Genomic DNA, 26814 nt, shown 5'->3' on the forward strand with positions numbered 1-26814 from the left:
TGTTACTATGTATCTAAGTATACCTTGCTAATCACTCCATCTGTTGTATTCCACAATTTTTATTTACTATGGATTTAGGCTCAATTGGCTGAACATTCAGCCAAAGAGCAGCTTTCAATATATCAGTGGTGGGTCATATATGTATAGATTAACAGTAGGAGGCTGGTCAGTAGTGCTCTATTCCCATATATGCCAGAAAAAGATGAATCTGCAAATGAAATACCTGTATTGGTTCCTTCAATGGAATCTCCTTCACCACAACAGCAGGTTCATTGCAAACACCCATGCTTTCTCCTGTCTTCGGTGTATTGTTCTATAAGAGAGAAGTGTGACATCAAGTCTTTAATCAAACTGTCCCTAGCAAGTATTCCTTCACAGCTACCACAACCTCCCAACATGCTTCTCTACATCTGTACAGTCATCGAATCTAAAAAACTTCAGCACATTGTCAGCCCAACATTCACTCTGGGCTCCATTCTTCTGATCTTAAACCCCATTTTTTCCTCTGCTGTGGTCCAGGCAGGAGATGGAGCTCCTGCCCCCATGCCCCTTACTTCTTTTTTTTTTTTAATTTATTTTCTATATTCTTTGTTTATATTGTAAAGCTTTCCCCTTTCCCAGTCCTCCCCCCCATATGTCCCATAAGTCCTCTTCTCTCTATCCATTCTCCTATCTTTCCCCCTCCCTTTTCTCTGTCCCGGTACTCCCCTACAGTACTGGATTAAGCCTTTCCAGGATTAGAGCCCTCTTCTTCCTTCTTCATTGGAATCCTTTGATATGCTATTTGTATCTCCAGTAGTCAGAGCTTCAGGGATAATTAATATCCACTTATCAATGATTGCATTCCATGTGCATTCTTTTGTGATTGCATTACCTCGCTTAGGATTATATTTTCCAGTTCCATCCATTTTAAGTGTGGTACAGTATTGATTGAATTAATTCTTGGACTGGAGATACAGCATATTGAGCAATAAAATATTAATATTTTCTTATATCACAGACTTCATTCTGCTGTTCAGCCTGTTGTAGTTTCTAGTCTACCATCATGATTCACTTAACACCATGGCTAAGATCACTGCTAAAGCCCAGCAATATTACTTAGAACATTGAAATATTCAATATCTTAAGAAAGTCAGCCATTTGTATGAGCCAATTATCACAATGAAATGGCAGAAATTGCAATTACCACTGTGCTTAAACAATAACAACTTCTTTGAAAAGAAAATGGTTTTCAAAGAATACAGTTTTAAGTAGCTACAGATGTTCTCTCCTAACTTCCTTGCACTATGATCCCATTAATTCATATCGTCACATCATCACCAGCTTAAATACATTCTACATTCCTTTTTCACTCTGTCTAACAAGTCTCCTTTGTCTACATTCAACTGCATCTATATATAAACTTTACTAATTCCCACCTTCCTCTTCTGGTTCAAGTCACATATCAGAGAATTGAGAGAAGACCTCAGCTTCTTCCCTTTTTACTTCACAGTGTCTATCCCTTTCATTTTGTCAGAATGCAATGAAGGATTGTGCAAAAAGTGAAAATTCTCCTTCAAACTGTTTATGTGGTGAAAACAAATAACTTTTTGATGACAAAATCTCAACTTGAATTCACACTCAGTTTTAAAATTATCTCTGTAATAGGATAATCTAGAGTTTTCTCCAGATACCTAAAATCAGCTGAGGGATGAGGATATGTTACTGTTCACTTCCCTTGAATCCTAGGTGTAAGTTTCTCTAGTTATAGAGATCATAGAGGCAGCCACATAGGTGTTTCTTAAGATTATACTTTCTTGTTCCTACCCCAATACAGTTATAATATGAAATGTTATATTCATTCAGTCTTGAGGATTATTATTACTTAGGGGAGCTTAGCCTTACTTTGAGGAACCTACAAAGTGATTTAAATAAGCAAGGGTTTCTAGAAAATGAAAAATAGAAACACTTCCTTTACCATCTTGACAGACAAAATAAAAAAGATTGAAATGGCATGAAGAAAATAAGGTTATTAGACCAGAAGCAAAGGAAAAAGAGACTAAAGTAAAGTGAACCAATAAAAAACATGCTTTGATTGATACGATGCTGTTAAGATGCTAAACTTCATAAAAACCAAAGACTAACTTAAGTTTTAGATTTTCATAGCAAATTCCATTCTGGTTCTGGTGCCCTGTCTCCTCTCTCATGCTTTTCAGAAAGCTTTATTTGCTTTAAAAATATTCTTTTCTGGGGGCCACCATCTTCACTCCTGCGAATGATCAGGCTGTTACAGCCAGGTACACAGGAAATACCAGAGTGTCAGATCATTTGGGGCTAGGCCCACGAGGGCCCCACTGTCACCCAATGCAATTCCCATCAAATTTCCAATTCAATTCTTCATAGAGTTAGAAAGAGAAATTCTCAAATTCATCTGGAATAACATAAAATCCATGATAGTTAAAACTATTCTCAAAAGTAAAAGAACTCAGGGAATCAGTATCCCAGACCTCAAGCAGTACTACAAAGAAATAGTGTTAAAAACTGCATGGTATTGGTACAGTGACAGGCAGGTAGATGAAGGGAATAGAATTGAAGACCCAGAAATGAACCCACACACCTATGGTCACTTGATCTTTGACAAAGAAGCTAAAACCATTCAGTGGGGAAAAATAGCCTTTTCAACAAATGGTGCTGGTTCAACTGGTGGCTAGCATGAAGAAGAATGCAAATCAATCCATTCTTATCTCCATGTTCTAAGCTCAAATTCAAGTGGATCACAGACCTCCACATAAAACTGGACACACTGAAACTAATAAAAAGAAACTGGGAAAGAGCACATGGACACAGGGGATATTTTCCTGAACAGAACACCAATAGATTATGCTCTAAGATCAAGAATTGACAAATGGGACCTCATAAAATAACAAACTTTCTGTAAGGCAAAAGGCAACCAACAAATTGGGAAAAGATCTTTACCAACCCTACATCTGACAGAGGGCTAATATCAAATATATATAAAGAACTTAAGAAGTTAAACTCCAGAAAGCCAAATTAAAAATTGGGGTACAGAACTAAGCAAAGAATTTTCACCTGAGGAATATCATGTGAGAAGCACCTAAAGAAATATTCACCATCCTTAGTCATCAGGGAAATGCAAATCAAAACAATCCTGAGATTTCACCTCACACCAATCAGAATAGCTAAGATCAAAATCTCAGGAGACAGCAGCTGCTGGTGAGGATGTGAAGAAATAGGAACACTCCTTCACTGCTAGTGGGATTGCAAGCTGGTACAACCACTCTGGAAATTAGCTTGATGGTTCCTCAGAAAACTGGGCATGATACTACTGGAGGACCCTGTTATGCTTACCACTCCTGGGCATATACCGAGAGGATTCCCCGTCATGTAATAAGGACACATGCTCCATTATGTACATAGCAGCCCTATTTATAATAGCCAGAAGCTAGAAAAAACTCAGATGTCCTTCAATGAAAGAATGGATACAGAAAATTTGATATATTTACACAATGGAATACTACTCAACTATTAAAAACAATGAATTCATGAAATTCTTAGGCAAATGGGTAGAACTGGAAAAATCTCATCCTAAGTGAGGTAACCCAATCACAAAAAAACACACATGGTATGTACTCACTGATAAGTGGATATTAGCCCAGAAGGTTGAAACACCCAAGACACTATTCACATATTAAATGGTATCCAAGAAGAAGGAAGAGCAAAGTATGGATACTTTGATCCTTCTTAGAAGGGGGAACAAAATATCCACAGAAGAGGATACAGAGACAAAATGTGGCGCAGAGACTAAGGGAAAGACCACTCAGAGACTACTTTACTTAGTGATTCATCCTATATACAGTTACAAAACCTAGACACCATTATCGATGCCCACAAGTACTTGCTGACTGGAGACAGATATAGCTGTCACCTGGGAGGCTCTGCTAATGCATGACAAATCCAGAGTGGGACACTTTCAGCCAGCCATTGAACTGAGTTCAGGGTTCCCAATGTGGGAGCTAGAGAAAGGGCCCAAGGAACTGAAGGGGTTTGCAGTGCCATAGGAGGATCAATGATATGGATTCCCAGAGCCCGGAGGGACAAAAACATCAACCAGATAGTATACATGGTGTTACCTGTGGCTCCAGATGCATAGGCAACAGAGGATTGCCTTGTTGGACAGCAATGGAAGGAGAGGCCCCTGGTCCTGGAAAGTCTAGATGCAGCAGTATTGGGGACTACCAGGACAGGGCAGTGGGAGTTGATTGTTTGGGGAACGGGGTGGGGAGATGGCCTATGGGATTTTTGGGGGAAGGGGAACCAGGAAAGGGGAAATCATTGGAAATGTAAATAGATAATATATTTAATAAAAGATATCCTTTTCCCCATTCTGTGAACTACTACAGCTTGAGTGAAATGAAGAATTAAACTCCCCTCCACATTAAAATTAAAAAAAATCTATATCATTATAACATTTTTTAGTGCTTTTAGGATTATTGTTTTCAGACAAACAAGTCCTTTCCTCATAGCTGGGGTTATTTTGTCTAAATACTGTCTCTTCTTTTAACCACAAAGCCCTCAATAGAATATAGAGGGCTTAAAAATCTTTCAACTTCTACTTTTCTTTTGAATGCATAGAAAATGTTAGTTTCAGTGATATATATTCTCCAAAATGCAGAAGAATGTGATGAACACTGTTGATAATTTACATCTAAGCTCAGATTATCAGGAGCACCTAACTCTATTTTCTTTCCCTTTAAACAATATCCCCATCATTTTAAACATGATTCAAGCAAAAAAGATGAGAACTTGTCAGGTGATGACAATTAGGAAAACAACGACAATTCAACTTTATAAAATATAATTTATCATGTGTATAAAAATTTACATTTGATGAGTCATTTAGATGTGGTGCTACAAGTCTTGTGTTCAGTAGTGAGGCATAAATGAAATCATAGTTTTCAGAAAGGATTTACTAGAGCCTTGAAGATAATACAGATCAAAAAGAGGATATTTATGATGATACTTCAGAAGGTAAAAACACCAAGTTCCTTATGTGAGTGAGTATGCTTTCCTGTGGATTTCATCATCAGACATCATATGAAGACATTTCTTCTATAGCTGAAATGACAATGGTCATATCAAAGTAATGAACCCCATCAAATAAATTGATTTCAAATTATCAAGCCCCACACTATGGGCTCTATATAGAAGAAAACATAATTGTAAAAGGGTGAGTGTTCTATGACCAATGCCATTGATACTGCTAAGTGTAGAAAGCAAATGAATTAAGAAAAATACAGAAACAAATCAATTATAACTGAGTCCCAGTTTTCTCTCCAAGTTCTCATAATTTTCATGATTTAAGGCAAGTATTTAAATTTTGGTGAACTTTTGATAGAAAAATTGGAAGTCAGAATATTTATCCATGTACAATGTTTGTGTGACATATGTATATCCTACATCATCTGCAAAAGAAGTTAAGCTTTCTTATAAGACATTGGTATGTAGTCAATGCTCATTTTTCACAGACATTATTCTAAGATAATGGTATAGAAACTGTAATGAGAATAGTTCTTTCATCAGAAATGATAATTTATACTTATTTTGAGGATACCAAAGAAACATAACAGACAAATGCAGTATAGGAGTAAAGTAGAGCCAATAAAATATGTAGATCACAATATTATATGTAAAGCATTATTTTGTATAATAATTAAAGTTTAGTAAAATTTAAAACACCCTTCTTTTTTAAAATTGATAATTCCATCATTCCATCTCAAATGATATCCCACTTCCTGAATACACTTCCACAAACTCCCCACCCCAAGTCCTCCCCCTCACTCCACTTTGCCTTTGTGAGTATGCTCTCCCACCCACACATCCGCTCACACCCCATCCCTCTAGCATCCCCCCTATGCTGGGGCTTCAAATCTTCACAGAACCAAAAGCCACCCCTCCCATTGATGTCAAACAAGGCCATCCTCTGCTACATATGCATCTGGAGACATGGATCCCTCCCTGTACACTCCTTGGGTGGTGGTCTACTCTCTAGGAGCACTGGGTAGTCTGGCCAGCTGGCATTGTTCTTCTTAATAGGGTTCCAATTGCCCTCAGCTCCTACAGTCCTTCAACCAGTTCCCAACCTGGGCCCGAAGCTCAATTAGATGGTATTCTCCAAGCTTTCCCATCTGCATTTGTCAATTGCTAGTAGAACCTCTCAAGAAACAGCCACACCATGCTTCTCTCAGCAAGTGCCTCTTGACCACAGCAACAGTTTCAGGTTTGGTGTCTGCAGACAAGATGGATCCTCAGGTAGGTCAGTTGCTGGATGGCCCTTCCTTTGGTCTCTGCACCATTTTTTGTCCCTCTTTTCTTTGTACAGGAATATTTCTGATAAAACACTCTTCTTATATTGAGTAGGATTATGTGGAATAGGCATCAACCAGGCATGAGAAACCTCATTTTTCATTTAATAAAAGGAGTTTGAGAGACTTCCCCAAACAATATAGACTAATGTTATTGCCCTTGGTTACCTTCCATAATTTTAAGGCTAGTTCCTATTTATGAAGCCACAACACACTGATGACATTGGACTTGAAGGAATATAGCAATATCTTAGCTCAAAATCTCCTCTTCTAGGACTGGATCTCATAATAATGGAAGTTGATAGGTTTCAGGACTAGATCTGGTAATACTGGAAGTTGCTATGCTAGCTGTGATGAGGGGTTCACATGCCAATAGTTCTACCCAGCTACAATATATATGAAAAACAATGATGGTGAGAGTAGCAAGATATTCAAAATGGTACAACAGGTAGTGAGGTTCTTACTTCTCATTAAATATGATTGTTTTGTCAATAGATGGAGATACTTGGCACATTGCCACAACTTATCACAATGCAGCACTATTCATGGAGTGTGTCAAGTCCAGATTAATTCATGTACAAGACACCCAAACCATTGACGTTTAGTCACAGGGGCCATGGCTGAAGAGAGGTTGGAAAAGTTGTAAGAGTCAGAGGACCAGATATTTGATATGAGATTGTGTTTTCTATGTGTGACATGGAAAATGCACCTATGAAAACTCACCAATATGGTTGCCTAGGTCTAAACAATAACAAAGTGGATGTGTCACTGTAAATATAGTAAATCTCAGAAGGCCCACTACAAGGTGATGAGCTACAGGCAACTAATGGCTGCTAAGAGAGGAGGAGTCACTCTGCCATAAAGAATACCTGAAGTTGGTTTCCCATCTTCAAACATATATACAGACACACAGCATTAAATAGATTGCATATGGTGTGTATATATTTATATATGTGTGTGCATAGCAATAATGATTTAAGAATAAGAGGTCATGAATTTGAGATAGAGACAAGGACTCAGGAGGTGTAAGAAAGAGGAGAGCAAGGGGGAAGAATAAAGTAAAACAGTACTCATGAAATTCTTAAATCATATAGTGACTAATAATATACATAATAAATCATTATTATAAAATTATTCTCTGAGAATGAGTGGGCAAAGTACGCCTTTATTCTTACATAAAAACATTCTATCAAACATTTGAAATGCCAAGGCAAACCACAGTAGTCTATGCAATAGACTCATTCCATATGCACTGTCCCTGTTCTGAGCTTTGTTTCTTGCTTATGATCATCTATGAACCTGGACTTAGTATAAAGGCAAGTTTATTACCTTTATTTACATTAAATTAACATAGCATTAATGTAATGTTTATTACATTAACAGATGGAATTCCTTTAAAATCACTAAAGTTCATCCTACTTTAGGAGCTTCATTACAATTATGAGTTGATTATTCTCAACAGTAAAAGAACTTCCGGGGGAATCAGTATCCCGGACCTCAAGCAGTACTACAGAGCAATAGTGTTAAAAATTGCATGGTATTAGTACAGTGAATGGCAGGTAGATCAATGGAATAGAATTGAAGACCCAGAAATGAACCCACACACCTATGGTCACTTGATCATTGACAAAGGAGCTGAAACCATCCAGTGGAAAAAAGATAGCTTTTTAAATAAATGGCGGTGGCTCAACTGGAGGTCAGCTTGCAGAAGAATTTGAATTGATTCATTCTTATCTCCTTGTACTAAGCTCAACTGCAAATGGATCAAGGACCTCCACATAAAACCAGACACACTGAAACTAATAGAAAAGAAACTGGGGAAGACCCTTGAGGACATGGGCACAGGGGAAAAGTTCCTGAACAGAACACCAATAGCTTTAAGATCAAGAATTGACAAATGGGACCTCATAAAATTACAGTTTCTATAAGGCAAAGGACACTGTCAAAAGACAAAACGGCAACCAACAAATTGGGAAAAGATCTTCACCAACCCTAAATCTGACAGAGGCCTAATATCCAATATATATAATGAACTCAAGAAGTTAGACTTCAGAGAGCCAAATAACCCTATTAAAAATGGGGTACAGAGTTAAGCAAAGAATTTTCACCTGAAGAACTTCGAAGGGCTGAGAAGCATCTTAAAAAATGTTCAGCATCATTAGTCATTAGGGAAATGCAAATCAAAACAACCCTGAGATTTCATCTTATAACAGTCAGAATGGCTAAGATTAAAAACTCAGGAGACAGCAGGTATTGGTGAGGATGTGGAGAAAGAAGAACACTTTTCCACTGCTGGTGGGAATGCAAGTGGGTACAACCACTCTGAAAATCAGTCTGGAGGTTCCTCCAAAAACTGGGCATAACACTTCCGGAGTACCCTGCAATACCACTTCTGGGCATATACCCAGAGGATTCCCTGGCATGCAATAAGGATAGCAGCCCTATTTATAACAGCCAGAAGCTAGAAAGAACCCAGATGTCCCTCAATGGAGGAATGGATACAGAAAATGTGGTATATTTACACAATGGAATACTACTCAGCAATTAAAAACAATGAATTCATGAAATTCTTAGGCAAATTGTTAGATCTGGAAAATATCATCCTAAGTGAGGTAACCCAATCACAAAAGAACACACATGGAATGCAGTCACTGATAAGTGGATATTAGCTCAGAAACTCTAAATACCGAAGACACAATTCACATATCAAATGACTCCCAAGAAGAAGGAAGGAGAGGTCCCTGTTCCTGAAAAGGCTTGATCCAGCATTGTAGGGGAGTACTAGGACAGAAAAGTAGGAGGGCATTGATAGGAGAATGGGCAGAGGGAAAAGCACTTAGGGAACTTATGGGGAGTGGGGAAGAGGGAAAGGGGCAATCATTTGGAATGTAAACAAAGAATATAGAAAATAAAAAAATATATAATAAAAAACAATTATGAGTTGATGTTGGCACTCAGCATCTCATTCTTTATTTTTATTGACTACTAAAATCACAAATTGCCAAGATTTGTTTCACTTATTCTTTCCAAAGATCCATTATGCAGAAGTTAGGGTGCATGGGTAAAAAGTAATAATATAATTTCTCACTTCATTCTAAATGTTTTTATTCTTAAACTCATATATAACTCTAGTTCTCACTTGTCATCAAGGAAATGTCTATTGGTAATAGACAGAGACCATTACAGAGAACCATAATTGATCAAAACAGAATTGTGGATCCTAGTCTTAATAGATGCACCTACAGCACAATCCTAACTAACATCTAAGGTTTTGGGGTCATTGTGGAAGAGAGAGCAGAATTTTAAGAGTGAAAGAACCAGGAAGTTTTCTGTGTTACCTAAGAATTTCAGAGAGGCTGTGCTCCTGAAATATCTCCATTATGGCTGACTAAATATGACCTGAGTAAGGAACACACCAATAGACATTCTAATATGGAAGGGGAAAACTTGAGAGATCCCAAGCCTAGAGAAAATCTACCAGTCATTATAGAATTCTGAGAGCAGGAGAAATAGCCTTCATTGGGGAAGAGCACACCAATTTGTTTTTTTTAAAGATTTATTTATTTATATGAGTACATTGTAGCAGTCTTCAGACACACCAGAATTCTTAGAGCAGGAGAAATAGCCTTCATCAGGGAAGAACACATCAATTTGTTATCCAATACTAAATGTTCAGCCCTGACAAGATGTACACACATGTAATATTATATGTGCTGGGTAGGTTTTATATGTGTGTGTGCATGTGCGTGTGCGTGTGCGTGTGTGTGTGTGTGTGTGTGTGTGTGTGAGAGAGAGAGAGAGAGAGAGAGAGAGAGAGAGAGAGAGAGAGAGAGAGAGAATGAAAAAGAACCTGTAAATTTTAGAAGAAATCAGGGTGTGAGTGACAGTTGTATATGGGAGAGTATGAAAGGAAGAACGGGAGGAGAGTATTGTGTAATTATATCAAAAATGTTTAAGAAGAGAAAAACCTCAAATATTTTTTTAAAAAGATTTTATGATCTGTTGCAATAATTTTCTTCAAAAATAAATATTAATAGAGAAAGGCTCAGGAGAATCACTACCATCTGTGTCTCTCTGTACTATTCTGTAATTCTCAAGGACTCCGATGGCCTTCATACCTGGGACTGCTTCCAATGAAATGGATAATTTGGGATGGACTCACTTTTCTCAGGGCTAAAGGGGAACAATCCCATTGTCACCTGGTGTTCTGGTTATTTTTCCAGAATGCTTCCTTGTTCTAGTTGCCTCTGGCTTCCTGTCTACCACAGTTTCTCTCACATCTCTGTCTACAGAAAGGTCCCAGGGAGCACAAATCTTTTTCAGATCCCAAAGCAGTCATTTCCTCAAACAGATATGTTCCCTTTCCTTTGTGCCATAAGGCAAAACTTTCCACCTCTGGTGTATACCATGAGTCCCTGGAGCACATCCTCCTCTGTCACATAGTCTTTTGTCAAAGAAAAGTTCACAGCATATTTTCGGTTACCAGAGGTACATCTGACTTAAGAGCTGGTAAAGTATTTGCATCTGTATGTCTCTCTATCCAAATCCATTGACTGCTGCTCCATGCTTCAATTGTATTTGAGGCTTCTTATGGAATTGATTAATTCTTCTTAGCATTGATTCTTGTTGGTCTTGCATTCCCCAACATACCAGAGTTCTAAAACTAGGTATAAGATCCTCATTTTTACCTCTTTCAACACCCAACGATATCTTGTTGGAAACTTAAGTCTCACAGAGCCATAGAAGCATTTCCAGGCACACTTCTCAAATTTACTAATGGAGTTTGCCTTAAGGTCTTAATAATTTTATGTATTTTTTTTTGTGCAACACTCATTTACTATTTTTCCATTCATCTCATCTTGACTACTGAGAACTACTCGAACCCAAGTTATAGGACAGTATCTGTCATTGAGTTCTAGAGCAATGCCACATGCTATATACATGATCTATGCTGAAGCCCTGTCTGGAAAAGAAACACTCTAAAGAGAAACACTGAAGTCCCATCATTTGCTTACCCATCTGTTCAGTTTACAGTTACAAAATTAGTAGCTCTTTTAGCCACTCAGGAATTTGGGGTTCAGTAATATCTTCAGAGAAATGTTGAGAAATCTTCAATATCCAATTCTCAAAGGACCAAGTGTTCTTGTTTTCCTGACCTACAGTTGGTGAAGATCACATATCCTTCCATATTTGTATCCGTATTAGAGAATATAGACAACTTGGGCCACTGGTTTTCTTGATCCTAGGATTGTGCTGAATCATCCTTGGCTATAAATGATACAGCATATACAGCTTCGGATGAATGATAAGAGAGTAACAATGATTCTTGAGGGCATTAACTTCTATAATTTTTTGCTGCCTCTACAATTTTTGTCCAGGATAAATCAAGTCAATCTATTTCCTTTACAAAAATTTCTTCATATCTTTGAAAGTCAAAAACTAAGGGAGAAGGCTTTGTGACTTAAGTGCCAAGTAGTTGCTTGATATTAATATAAGCAGAAGGATATTGTACTGGCTAGTTTCATGTGTCAACTTGACACAGGCTGGAGTTATCACAGAGAAAGGAGTTTCAGTTGGGGAAGTGCCTCCATGAGATCCAGTTGTGAGGCATTTTCTCAATTAGTGATCAAGTGTGAAGGGCCCCATGTGGGTGGTACCACTTTTGGACTAGTGCTCTTAGGTTCTATAAGAGGGCAGGCTGAGAAAGCCAGGGAAAGCAAGCCAGTAAGAAACATTCCTCCACGGCGTCTGCATCAGCTCCTGCTTCCTGACCTGCTTGAGTTCCAGTCCTGATTTCCTTTAGTGATGAATTGCAACATGGAAGTGTAAGCTCAATAAACCCTGTTCTCCCCAACTTGCTTCTTGGTCATGATGTTTGTGCAGGAATAGAAACCCTGACTAAGACAGATATAATTGATTAACTTTTCACTGTAGTTATAATGGAGAGAATCCAATCTGGTGGTTTGTGAGTTAAAGCACATGTGAGTTAAATGACACTTATGATGAATTATATGAAGAAGAATTTGTAGAGAAAGGGGGCTTTTGAAAAAACATTCTAATTATTCACTCTATTACTTACCAATAATAATCTTTTTTTAACTTTCATGTTTTGTAGAGTTCTTCATTGACACTTAGACTCCAGATATGTATTGCTGTGTGTTCTTAGTACACATTTATAAATACAGTGCTTTTTCTGTCTTTTGATTGTGTAACAGGAACATTCAGGTTGCTTAACAGAATACTCCATTTATTTTCATGTAGCCTAGTTTTGTTTTCATTTGTTCAGGTCTTGTTATAATCTCTAACTCCATATTTCAGTGACAACAAACATTGAGAGTCTTCTTGGTTAACTATGCAATGAGATAGAATAAAGGATAAATCATCTGGAGACTCTGAGGTTTGAATCATGCATGGGGTACTGTTTTTGCTGGATTTTAAAATAAAGATTCAAGAAAATATTTTAGAATTTCTGTTTATAATATCCTAATGTTGTAGGGGAAATAAATGATCAATTTGTAACTTCTTAATTCTAGCTTAATTTCATGCATGGCTAGCTTTTTACACCTAGTCTATTCTAGAGTAAATAAAGATAAGAAAGCTGCACTATATACTATCATAGGTCAGCATTCATTCCAAAATTCTCTGTTTCTGGTAAAGAAACTAAAACTGGGAACATGAAAATGTATATACTATGATAGGTGTAGGTGAAAGTGTCAGAAGGTGCTATGAATGGCACTGGAAAGAAAATAAATCAATCATCTTTCCCAGATGTGAACCTTATAAGCTATAATAACTACTGGCCTGAAAGGATGAGATCATTGATGCAATAGTACCAGAAATGTCATAAGAATTAGCCAACCATTTTCTCAATGGTGTAAAGGAATGCTACAAAATACAAAGCTAATGACCAGTGACTAGGTGGGAAATGCAGGATTCAGCTAGCCATTGGCCCTAAGAGAAAATATGGTGGCTATCCTGCTTACTTACTTACATAGTGTTAAACAACCTACAAAATAGATTAGCACATCTATCAAATCTCATCAGAGAAGGATCTTCTTGAACTAGATTGTTGTTAATGCAGAGACTAAGAAATGGTCAAAACTTAGAGAATGAGACTTAAATGGACTATTTGCCACATAATTGAGTACCACTCCTGGTTCTCAAAGGTCAACATGGAAGAGAGATTGATTATAAGAAACAGAAATAAAGGTATACTGATGAGAAATAGAATTTTAGAGACATAGCAGGGACTTTGTACACACAGTTGTCACTGCATGCAAAAAATCTGTACAAGATCAACTCAGTCAAAATTCCAGCTCATAAAGTCTCATCCCAGACTAAGGAGTTGTTTACAATTAATGGTTGATTGGAGAAGAAGATTAAGAATTTTTAAAAGGATATCATATCACCCCTTAAGATATGATATCCCATGTTGATAGCTCATGGCACAGTAGATGTTCATATACTATTGAATATACTGTCAATATATACTTGGAAGGTTTATAAAAGTGTGCGTGAAGTTGAGAAGGGAAAGTATTGGTGGGGGTTACAGGAAGGTTTGCAAGGGAATGGAGTAAATGAAACATTATATACATGTATGGAATTTCAAACATCAACTAACTAGTGATCAGTTAAACCTTTTGAACTTCATGCCAAAGTCAACAGAACTATGAGACTCTTGATAATTGTCTGTCATCTCGTATGCATTTATCTTTCTTTCCATAGTCCTTCTGATACTTCATTTTGTACTAGCAATTGGACACAATCTTAGTACAAAAGAAAGAACTCTTGAATGTAGAATTTCAATAATCTCCTGCATTCAAATATGCATTTCCCTCTCATAAATGATGTTTTGATAAATTATCATCTACTCTACTTGCCTTTCTAGGAGATTTCAATTGTGTGAATCTATGAGATGGTAGATATTAGCATGACATTATGAATAATTGTAATAGAATGGTCAAGATTCTTAAAGTCAATGATAATAATCCAATAATTATGAGCTAATATTGAAACATAGTACAGTGTAGAATTATAAAAAAAAAAAGCAACAACAAAAAAACTATTGCTCCTAGTGTGTTGAAAGTAGCTTGGAAATTAAAATAATATAAGGGTTCTTTAATTGATGAATAGATCAGGAAAATGTGTTACTGATATACAATGAAGTAATATTGACCCAAACAAATCATGGAGTTTTCAAAGAAATAGATGGATATAGGAAACTTGATCTTGAATGAAGTAACCCAGATCCAGAAATACAAATGTCACATTTACAGTTTCTCAGATGTGAGTGTCCAATATGGAGTAAGCATGGATGCCAAGAACATATGAAGGGACTATAAGTGTGAATGTGACATGGCAAGGCTTGGAAGAGAAGTCACAGGATATAGATGATATAAATTGAGAAACAGGGAGAGGGCTTCAAATGGGAAAGATGAATGCATCAGTATAAGAGATGGAGAGACAGATTACACCAAGCTTGTTAAACAAAGCCTCAAGGAATCATTTTATATTTACCTTCATTAAACACAATATACTTAAGTGCCTGTGCATATAAAAATATACACATATCCTGCCCTATCCACACACATGTACACCTTAAAGGCAATTAAAGCACTTAGACTGAGGATGTTTCCCACAACAACAATAGCGTAACAAAAGCCCTACTATAAGACATTGGAAAGCTTTTGAAGGATTGGTCATGGAACTACACGTGACTCCTCAAACAAGGTAGCTTTACAGTATAGCCCTTGCTTGCCTCTCAGGAGTAATTGGAACCCCTACTAATAAATACAACAGACACTTAGGACAAACAGCTCAGATCATTCAAGTTGGACCTGACTTTAAATCCTCTTTTCTGTGGTCTACCTTCCATGGCTCCAGAAAATACTTTGCAAGATGCCAAGAGAAGAAAAACAATTAAACAGCCTTAACCAACTGCAGCACGTATGAACTATAATACTTATCAGCAAGAAAATATATGCATAAAGGTACTATAAATGGCACTCACATTTTGAGAATAACAAATAGTTTTCTAACTTGACTTAAGGCTTACTCGACAAGAGAAAAACCATCCATTCTCCTGAAAACCCAACTTTCTTTGTACTAGGAAGGTCGTTATCTGAGAAAAGCTCATTTCCTTCACATCATAGACCAGCATAATTCCTTACTACATTGTAAATCTTACCCACAGGTAAGTGTAACTAGCATCCCTCATCAAAGTAGCTTCATTTTTCAACAAAGGGATAACATCACTGAAAACCAAAACTGGACACAACACAGAGATCAAAGGACCATAAGGACCCCAGCTCTAACAAACATACATAAACATCTCGGTTTCTATGTTCAAGGCTTAGGGAACATTGCAGAAGAAGGTACAGAAAAATTGAAAAAACAAGAATGTCAAAAAGTTGCTGTCAGCCACTTTATCCTAGAAATGCCTGCATTAACAAGAACAGAACAGCAATGGGCATCTTAATATGGAAGGGGAAACCCATAGGACCTTTCCCCTAGACAAAGAACCACAGGCAACTATTCACTGCTGGGAAAAAACTTAGCCTCTCCCAGGGATGAGCCTTCTTACTGATTGTTCAATGAAGAGTGGTCAGCTTTAAAACTATAGTCATACAAACAACAAAAATAAATTAATTGGTTTCTAATTTTATATATTTATACATACACATAAATATATGTGTGTGATAGAAATATCATAAGAGACTGTCTCCTTCACAGTGGGGGCTACATAGAAGGGGTTCAAGGAAGGGTGATCGTGTGGGGTTAGAAGAAGGAAATGGAGGAGGAAGTGACACAGCTCTATCTAAAAAGCATTAATAAATAACTCTGCAAGAAACAAAACAAAACAAAACAAAACAGGACAGCAACAAAACAAATGCAAGAAGCAGAGATGGCTTCGTGGTTTAAGAGTACAGTGTTCTGGCAGAGAAATGAGTTTTTTCCCCAGCATCTCTGCAGGGTGGCTCACAGCTGCCTATAGATCTAGCTTTGGTAAACAAGACATCCTTTTCTGGCCCTCATGTGGAATCACTTGTGTGTGTAAATCCACACCCAAACGTACACACACACACATGCATATAATCATTAAATTAAATGAAATCTTTGAAAAACCAAGTAAGATACAACTTTAAAATGAAGTACTCCATGACTTATTTCAGTTTTTTCCTTCAAAAATCAAATTGAATAGAGCAGAATCAATGGGAGTTATAGTTACATTTATGTCTCCATAAGACATTGCTCATAAGACAGCCTTTCTTAGGAGCAAGTTGTTGTGGGGGACCTTCCAGTACACCAAAGAATATGTAACTTTGGAGGAACTCAGATTGATAAGGCCAGTCCAGGTGAGTGGGGGAAAGGCCAACTCACACCTGCCACCCCAGCTAGCTTAAGAATGATCCTGGTTTGTTTGCCTCCAGAAATCCCTTTGGCCACTGCCTTTTCATTAGTCACATCTGTCTGTGGAAAGAATTCTGGATTGGATGAAATATTTCCATAAAGAATGCTCTCATTTTCTCCAAACTAATGAATTCAGGTTATTTGTCTTATATCCAGGCAGTCCTTTTCCAATTCTGATATACACCATGATCACAAGCAGAGATTTGTCCATAGTATATAACATTTACTTAAGACAAGTATGTATCTGGACAGGAAAATTAACATAGGACGTGTGACATCATGGTCATCTTCATGGCCCCATTTTTTAGCCCACCCGACTAAGCACAGTGATCCAAAAATCATTTTGTGTTTATTGGGAATTACTTTTCATTGGTCTGGTAGTCATCAAAGTCATAGAATACTTCACACTACAAGGAAACTGTACATTGTACCTCTTCTCCATTTACATGAATTCTTCTTCAGATCTCAGAGCTTCCCATAGACTTCCAACGAGTTGTTTAATGTTGTGGTTCCAGTGGCCACCAGTATAATAAATACAACAGTGTGTGAAATGTAAACAGTACCCAAATAAGAGCCTATGGAATGAGAAGTCACATACTCTGGGTTCATAACTAGAAATTGTGTCCTATAGAAAATAACATAATGTTGCATGTATTCTAGAGTGCCACATGATAGGCAGCTACTGAGAACTGTCACTAAGAGATGTTAATTTAGTCCAAGTTAAGGTAATTACTAAGCCAATCCAGATGTATCAACTCATCTAATGGTATCACAATCCTTAAAGGTGTCATCAAATACATCTAAGTTAGATTTAAGCAATGATTCATGGACAGAACCTGATTGTTACAGTAAGCCTTGCTTAAGGTCTAGAGTGGTCATATCTTAAGCAGTAATCAGAAATTCTTTGATAGTGTTTGAAGGTATGAATATAACTTGCTACCTGATGGCCTTCTAAACATCTGAATTTGAACGCTGTGTTACTCTTAATGGGCCTAGAATATAATGCAAAAAGTTGAGTTGTCTCATGGGTATCTGCTGAGACTCATAAGACTTAAGCTACTCATGATATGTGACTCTTCCTGTGGCCTTGTTTTCCAGTGCTCAGAATTAATTAAAAATTGTCTTATCCAAGATTCAGTAAATATATCAGAAGTGGTCACCGATATACTTAAGACCCAAAGGAAAGACATGGATGTTTTCCTAGGTCACGAAATTCTGACGAATCTTCATCAGGTAGAGATGACTTTATTTATTCATAATTTAATTTGGAACCTGGTCTAGGCCTTGAAGTAAGTCAAAGGATGCAGAAGTGACCACCTTGGTTACCATTGTTATAGTGCTTTTGACATCATTGAGGCAAAAGAAATATGGAGCCTTCATGAGACTGCAGGTGTGTACTTCCGCCTGCCTCCTAGCAGCTTATGGCCTTGGGCATGGTATACTGCAATATGTAGAGCAGGAAAATTAAAGCAGCACTACTGGGAAGCAGATTTCCAGAATCAACAGGCGAGCCGTGGCTGGACTTGTTAGAGATGCTCCTGTCTTTGACTCAGCCATCCTTGTGTAAGTAATTCTCACCTTTTTCTTCTCAGTAAGCTTAAACAATGCACTATGTTGTAAAGCTTGTTTGGACAACTTGCTTCTTTGTCGATGTTATTTTTACACATGAAGTGAACGGACCTTTATTTATGCCTAACTCACAAAAGTAAGCCCAGATCTTACTGAGAAGTACTTTCTAAGCCTTACTCTAAAAGGCAACTGTAGAATATGCTCTTACATCAGTGGTTCTGAAAGAGAAGCCTTCTTATCCTGGAGATAGCAATATCTATAGACATTTTTCATTGTTTTTGTTGGCCTAAGAAAAAGAGGAATAGTGCCTGAATCTAATGGTAGAGACCATCAGTGTGTGTGGTCAACAATGTACAGCCAGGACAGCTCCAGAATGTGGACTGATCCACCTCTAATAGTCAAAATTGTAGATACTGATGTTTGACCGTAATGATAACACAGAAGTTGATGGGTTCAATCTATAACTACTGTAGAAAGAAGTAGTATGTTCTTGTTTCTGGGTATTTGGTACAAGTTACAAGATTTGAGTGAATTTAAACTTATCTTCAATTCTGGAAACATAATAGACATTGCTAGAAGATGTGGATCTATATTGCTTTCGCAATTTTGTACCAATTATATGTAACACATTTCCAATTACATTCATTAAAAGTTTAATGGAACAGAGAATTTTCTTTCAGATTTCTATCACTAGAGGTGAATGGATTTTTCATGCTGAGACATTTGCTGGTCCATCCTGCTGAGTGTGTAAATTACTGATATGTTACAGTTCTGTTTTTATCCATCTGTGAAATAAAATGATGAATCCAACATCAATCATTATGAAAAGGAAAAGAAGATTTTGATAGAGAATGGATGTCAAAAACATATAGTCTACTGGATCATGTGATCAACAAATAAAGATTGAACTTTACAAAGAACAGTGCCTGGTGATATTTATATTTAATTATGGACATCGTCTTTGCCACCCTAATTTATATGAAAGCACAATATGATTAAGACATCTCACTGTGGAGTACAATGTCTATAGTGCTGGCATTTTTCTTCCCATACCAGCTAAGAATAGGACTTAAAGAAAATTATTTAATTTAATAAGTGTCCTCTTTTCTCAATATAGTTTAAGGATATTATACTGGCCCAGTGTACCTACAGTGTTATTGTAAAGCTCAAATTAATTAAGATAATAATCTGTATCTTTTGGTAGAATGGCACATGAACGTATGTATTACTGTGACCAAGCAAAGCCAGGGTACATAATACTTTCCATGACAGAATTCTCTTCAACCTCAGTATTGAACAATAGGCAAGCATGTCTTCATTCTTGCTGGGAATGAAGTTGAAATGGCAGTGTACTGTCCTTGTAATGAGACAAATATTGCCTATTCAGTAACAAGAGTTTCTGGGAGACAGTGACTATTTAAGATTGGCCTCAATTCACAATATATTAGTCTGTCTTCAGACAATGAGTTAAAAACACTCAATAGGGTTTTTTTTTGTTTGTTTGTTTGTTTTGTTTTGTTTTTGTTTTTTGTTTTTTGTTTTTTTGTTTTTTGTTTTTGGATTTGGTTTTTTTGAGACAGGGTTTCTTTGTATAGCCCTGGTTGTCCTGGAACTCACTCTGTAGACCAGGCTGGCCTCAAACTCAGAAATCTGCCTGCCTCTGCCTCCCAGAGTGCTGGGATTACAGGCAAGTGCCACCACCACCCAGCTAAAAACATTCAATAGTTTAATGTCCAAAACTTCAGGACAAGTTTGATCATCCACAGCCAGATAACGTCTTCATGTTCAGAAACCATGTGTCTGTGTGAATGTAATTACTTAATTGAAGTTTTTTTATTAGAAGTTGTATATTCATGACCACTGCTGTACAGTGACAGACTAGATGGTAGCAGGCAATTGAAGAGATAAAAAAAAATGATAATCAAGAAAGAATTACCACTGATAACCTGAGATGGGTAGTCCAGTGTAACTTGTGTTTCTATACAGTAGGAATACTCCCACTGTTGTTGATGTCAAACCTACTCCAGTGGGAGGATGTGACTTCTGCTACCATTCACTACAATGAGGATGACTATGGTGAGGTGTACCTCAAAGACCTGTTTGATTATGCCATCAAACTGTCACAGGACACTACTTCTCTCACTATAGAAATGCGCAAGATATTTGTAAGTATCTCACTTACTTCTGGTGTCTTCAGCCAAGGATTCTAGTATATTTCAGAAAATATCCAAACCATGTTTCTCACATTACAAGTTTCATAGAAAAGAGAAAGCACAAACTACTGAAAAATAGGACAAGGAGAATGGGGCAATTCTGTGCAATTACAAAGACTTTCAAAATTGTTCTCTAGTAATATGATACTTTTGTGAAAATAATTCAGATTTCCTTGCCTGGTTTGCAGGAGGTTGGTCTTCATTGGCATCTTCAAATGGCAGACATCCCATAGAAAAGAAGTGGACTAGAGTGACTTGCATAGAATACATAGAACAAAATATAAGATGTACCGGTGCCAGTAAGGAAATATAAAAATAGTATAAAGCCTCTTAGAAATTCCTAAATACCATGGATCGTTGTATAGAAGCTTTCCAGGGGATGCTTATTAGTAAGAGGACAGGTTTAGAAGTGGCACAGTCTATCACTTTCCAATGGCTGTATGTTACCTGTTTGAAGCCAGGCAGTGTTAGTGAGAAGATGATGGAGCCAGAGAATGCATTTCTGCATTTGCAATAGGCTATGTTCATTCTACACTTACTTACAACTTTCCTTTCATCCCCTCATGCTGTTTCAGTTCTCCCATGGCTTTTCCTCAAATATGTTCAAGAAAATTGTAAGTACTTCAGTGATTTTTTTTTATCTTATTCAAAACCAACCAGCCACACAAACAAACAATCAAAGAAACAAAGAACAACCCAGAATTTTCATGCTATGATTTGCACTGTAATTTGTATGAGGAAAACCCTCCAACTATTTTCAAGACTATTCCTCCACAAGTTAAAGAAAACCATACTCATTAAAAATAGAACAAGAAGGGGGCAGCTTTGGGAAATCTGTGGTTGATGAGAATGGAAAAAAAAGAGAAGAGTTGAGAAAAGAAAAGGAAAGGAAAACAATGATTTTAATGTGATTAGATTCTAAAGCCTCAGGAATTATGTGTAAGAATTATAGAGTGGTGGAAGTCTTCTCTCCCAACCATCCTCATCAGGACTCAAGCTCCAGTGTGCTTCCTCATGTGGTGTACCACTGCTTTCCTATAAAATTTAAATACATTGTAATGTCTGTGCACAGGGACTATAAACGTAAACGGGACACCATGTCAGCCAAAGAGAAGACCTAAGCTAATGACCTTTTATGAACTCTCAACTGCTAGTAGTCATTGCTGACAGGTCTCAGAAGCCACAGTTTCTTCTGTTGGATGGTTTGTTTGATTTTCAAACTGAACTAGATTTTCTCTAACTGGTTGTAATATATATGTGTTCAGAGTCAGTCATAGCAGGAGAAAATGAAGAGTACAACAACAGAATCCTAAGAATGTCTGTATTTGAAATAAATATGTGTTTACATTATCTTTTTAATCCTGAGATTTTTTTTTCTAGATAGGGTTTCTCTGTATAATTATGGCTGTCCCGGAACTTACTCTGTAAACCAGGCTGGCCTCAAACTCACAGACATCTGCATTCCTCTGCCTCCAAAGTGCTGGAATTATAGATGTATACCACATCCACTCAGCTCTGCAGATTTTTTTTTTATTCCTCATTTGTGACTGATACCCTTTAATTCTTAACATTCTTAGTAATGCATTAAACTTTCATAAAATAACTTTTATTAATTTTACATCAAAGGTATTTTAAATACTACATTTAAGTTAATATAATATTTGTGTGTGTGGGTATGTAAACATTAATTTCTATTTTATGTTTTTAATTGGCTTTTATTGTTTTTATTGATAAATGCTTCTTATCAAATTATTAGCAGAGATTAATAAATTTATACTTACTATTAATAAAATTCTATTCAAATGCTTTTTTTAGGTTAGTATGGTACAAGTTGTATGTGTTCAATAATAGTGAAAGGAATGTCCTTAATTTTATAATGCCTAGAAGCATTTCAATTTATATAAACAGAAAAAATATTAATAAATATAAATAAATAAATATTAATAAATATAAATAAATTAATTGAATTTATGGCATTTAATTTAATTTATTTAATTTGGCATTGGGATCATATTGTTAACAGATTTTCTTTGAAACATTTTATGTTTATAATTTTAATATTTTCAGCTTTTTCTCTCCAAACAAAAATTACTGACGTATACAAACAAGAGAGCATGGTAAAGAGGGGAAAAGGCTGAGAAGTTAAAAATAATTTGATGAAAATCAAGTTGAGATTACAAATTTAATAGAAAAAATATAAGTAAAGGTAACTTTACAAATTTCTCCATCTCAGATTTTATGTAGTACTCATGTGTAAAAAGAAAAAAAAAAACTACACTGCTATTGAGGTAATCCACATGCTCATCACAGATTTATTTCCTCAATCCCAAATGCTGAACTAACTCAGTTTCTATTTTGCCATTTTTAGGTATTGGGTTTTCTTAAGGACCAGAAGCACATGATTGCAACTCTCAACAGCTGCCACACCTTTTCCCTCAGCATTCCAGAAACTGTGGAGGAAGCCAGAAAAATCTCAGTAAGTCCTCAGGCCAGGGGTTCTCCTAAATAACTGAAGGGACACCTTGCCTTTGCCATTTTTAGGTTCTTATAAACCTACAATTAAGCATGCAATTAACTGGGGAAAGAGCGAACAATTAAAGAAAAAAATCTGTGAAGTAGGCATTGAATTATAAGTTAAAGCAAATGTTAAAAATATTGTAGGAGAACCATAAAATTCCAGAAGTGAACAATAATGTCTTATTATTTGGATTTTATTTATTATTATGTAATAAATAATTATTACTTATTAACTTAGATGACTATCCCTGGATAAAAAAAATAGTCCATTTATGTCTACTTCTAAGACTTGCAAACAAATTGTCTTCACCATCTATCACTTATGTCTCCCCATTGGTGATATTCTCATTACTGACCCTCACAGTGACTCTTCTTAATTCTCACAACTCTCCTGGTTCTGATTTTTGTGTTTTCTTTACTTTATGACTTTTGTACTTTCTACTGAGGCGTAGTGAATTTTTTTGTACAAATTAGTCCTATGTTTATATGTAAAGTTTCTATACACTCACTTGTGATGAGGTCTACATATCCTAGCAACTGGATTTATTATAATTTTTATGGTCTCTTTCTTCTGATTCAATGCCATAACATATCTCCTAATGAATTAATCTGATGTCATTTTGAATAATGCGAACAGGTGAAGGAAAGGGGGTTAAAGGAACAAGGAATGTTTGTAGATGTTTTTAGTGACCTACTCCAGGACTACACAATTCACAGAGTATTATTATTTTTTAATATTACTGAAAAAATTCCCTCCTAAAAGCTACCTGAGTTAATAAAAGTGAAGATTTAAAAATTAATATAATTGTCCTTTTCCATGACTAGTAATAATGGGCATCTGCAATTTATCCAATTTAAGCCTCCATTCTTAGTCACATGCCACCAAGTTCCCAGCAACCTCTATTCCATCACCATTTGATGTAATTAAAGTCATTTGTATCATTGTCTTCCTGTACATGCTGACAAATAGATGGTTCTGCTAGAGGCGAGGGGCCAAGTTGTTTTGACTCTAGAAATCACATCTATCACTACCATGTTGCCTTCAATATATCTTTCTACTATCATTCTAACATAAGCTAGTTATCATAATCTAGTATGGTTGTGATCAATCTAGTTTATTAGAATGGTAAATCTTAGTTAAACGATTTATATCTTGGACTTGAGGTATGTGTCTTTCTTAAATCATGTTCTGTAAGAACCTACATTATCCTAAGCAAAGTCTCAGATGCCTGTGAACAAGCAAAAAAAGTCAAGTATGTACACTTTACATGCAGAGCAGGTGGTAGAATTTCATGTGGACACCAGAATATGATCAATATTATAGATCATTACAAAGAGCCATTCTTTATATAAGTTGTTTCATTCTAGCAAAAATATAAGTGAATGCTTGACATGTACACTTGTGTATCACTTTTGTCCACAAGAGTATTTGTATCAGTTCATCCTTTCTAATTAAAAACATGTTGCTAATTCTAGTATATTTTATTTATCTTAATGTGGTTGTTCCTTTGTGATGAATAGCTTGAAGACTTCCTGAAAATTATACTCAGCATATTGAATGCTTGGAAAAAACCTCTGTATCACCTAGAGACCAAACTCCATGGTATGAAAGGTGCCCCTAATGCAATTTTAATGAGAGCCAACACCATCAGTACCCTAAACAAAGAGCTTCTAAAGACTATCATGATAATACTCAACAAGGTGAGCAATATTCCTGCTGTCCACTTTTCTCCATAAATGAAATTACTTCTGTAATAAATGAGGAATTTTGATATATAGAACTTCTCATGAACACAATGCAGACATTCCATCTTACATGCAGGCTTACCAAAATGATGGACATAAAATGAAGCTGTTCATCTTCACAATCATTTGGAGAGTAACTTTCCTGAGCAAAGTGACATATCCTGATTATTTCATTCTCTAAAATCACATACACCCCTGGCCTATCTACCTCCTATGTGAGAAAACTGTCAACAGTGCTTTCATTATCCCTTGACTGTGCAAATCTATACTCAGGTGACAATTTCCTGGCCCTCTGTCTAGTCATGAAATATCATACTTTAACTGATATCAATTTATTGTAAGAAAATGTATCTATGTGTCTCCAAACTAGCTTTTAGATGACAGATTTGTAGTAGTCTGTGCTAGACTTATGGAAATCCAAGTTTCTTTCCAACATTTTGCACTACCACTATTTTCCTAAATATAATTTAATATTTATAAGGAAAGATGACAAATACATATAATTTGTGGTAATATTAAGTGTCTGACTATCATTTTTGTCATTAGGTTCATCCTGGGATGGAGGAAAATAATGACTACCCTTTATGGAAGGATCTGGCATCCTTACAGGCAACTGACAAAGAACATCAATTTTTTGCTCTTTATAAATTGTTTTATTGTCTGCGTGTTGACACATTTACAGTTGACCTTTATCTCAGGTACTTGATGTGTACGCTTTATAGTGGTGACATCTGCAACTCTGTAAAATTTTATGAAGATACTTGATGAACCATTTTTTTGCAGTTTCTTATAATTTTATACTTTCAACATATTCCTGAGTGTAATGGATCTCTTTTATAAAATTTAAAGAGACACAAAAGCATCTTACACTATTCTCTTCCCTTAATAGTCTTTCCATTCAACTACACCTGTCATCTATACAACACAAGCAATGCCAAGTTGTGGGTGTGAGCTAAAAAATAAATGGCTATCCCATTCTGTGAGATTTTTTTTGTGTCATGAAGTTTAAAAGAAGAAGGAATTTTAGAATTCCAGGAAGTCTTTCCAGTGTGACAGCTTTTCCTAGGTCTCAAAGTAGTACATAATTGAAATCAAAATTTTCAGACAGATTTATTGTGGTTATATAAATTATATAGATCCAGCAAAAAGTGACTAGAAGACCTACTAGCCATTTTAAAACACTTCTTTGTTGAGAGAGTATAAGTAGAATTATACTATGAGTTTCAATGTAAGACAGTATTTGAAGAAACAACCCCTCTGTAGCAAGAAAACCAATAATACCATTAAAACAGAGTCCAGCTCTACAATTTAATATATCAAAAACAGATTAAATAACATTCACAGTAGATATACTCAGCAAACACCTGTGTGTACTACAAAATAATGTGTCTGTAAACGTGGCACAAATCATTGGATCTTAGTGCCAGACATGGCCAGTTTGGTGTAGAATGTATCTTCCTCTTCTCCAATCTTCAGGAAGATTGGAAACTTCCAGCCCACTTTCCAGCAGAGCATCTGCTGTCTACCAGGTCACTGGAGGCAAATCTGAGTGTATTTTGCTTCTGTTTCCTTGCCTCAATTGACTCTTGTCTCTGACATACCATGTAAAACGATTAGTCATAGAGCAAGGGAGGGAATATCGAGAGACTGTACTCTAATAACTGAACTTAAGAGAAAACAGCCCCCCAACACCCCAAGCAGGACCCCCAGGCTCAGTGAATTATATGGGAAAAGGAAGGTGATTGACCTTCCACATATACCAACCACAGTCAGTATAATGACAGAAGAGGGTGCTGGAAACTAAGAGATGTGACATGGCTGCAGCATCTATGTGTGATGGCCTGGGTTCACAGTCAGGATTATACAAGTCTCCATACTTCTGGCCCTGATGATGCATACTTTAGCATTTGCACTGACCTACATGTACTGACATGGATGGATGTGAACACATATATGTATGTATGTTGTTTGGTTCATAACTTAATTCAATTAGATGA

At 36.4% G+C, this 26814-nt stretch overlaps 1 protein-coding gene across 1 annotated transcript; it reads left to right on the forward strand.

Annotated features, from left to right (window-relative positions):
* Positions 1-18304: 18304 nt before the first annotated feature.
* On the forward strand, positions 18305-25582 carry LOC127664542 (prolactin-7C1-like). Its single transcript, XM_052156605.1, has 6 exons — positions 18305-18335; positions 20328-20506; positions 21130-21168; positions 22923-23030; positions 24593-24772; positions 25364-25582. Exons 1-6 carry the CDS (start codon positions 18305-18307, stop codon positions 25580-25582), a joined length of 756 nt encoding a protein of 251 aa, XP_052012565.1.
* The last annotated feature ends 1232 nt before the right edge of the window (positions 25583-26814 follow it).

Source organism: Apodemus sylvaticus, chromosome 14 (assembly GCF_947179515.1).
Source record: "Apodemus sylvaticus chromosome 14, mApoSyl1.1, whole genome shotgun sequence".
NCBI lineage: Eukaryota > Metazoa > Chordata > Mammalia > Rodentia > Muridae > Apodemus > Apodemus sylvaticus.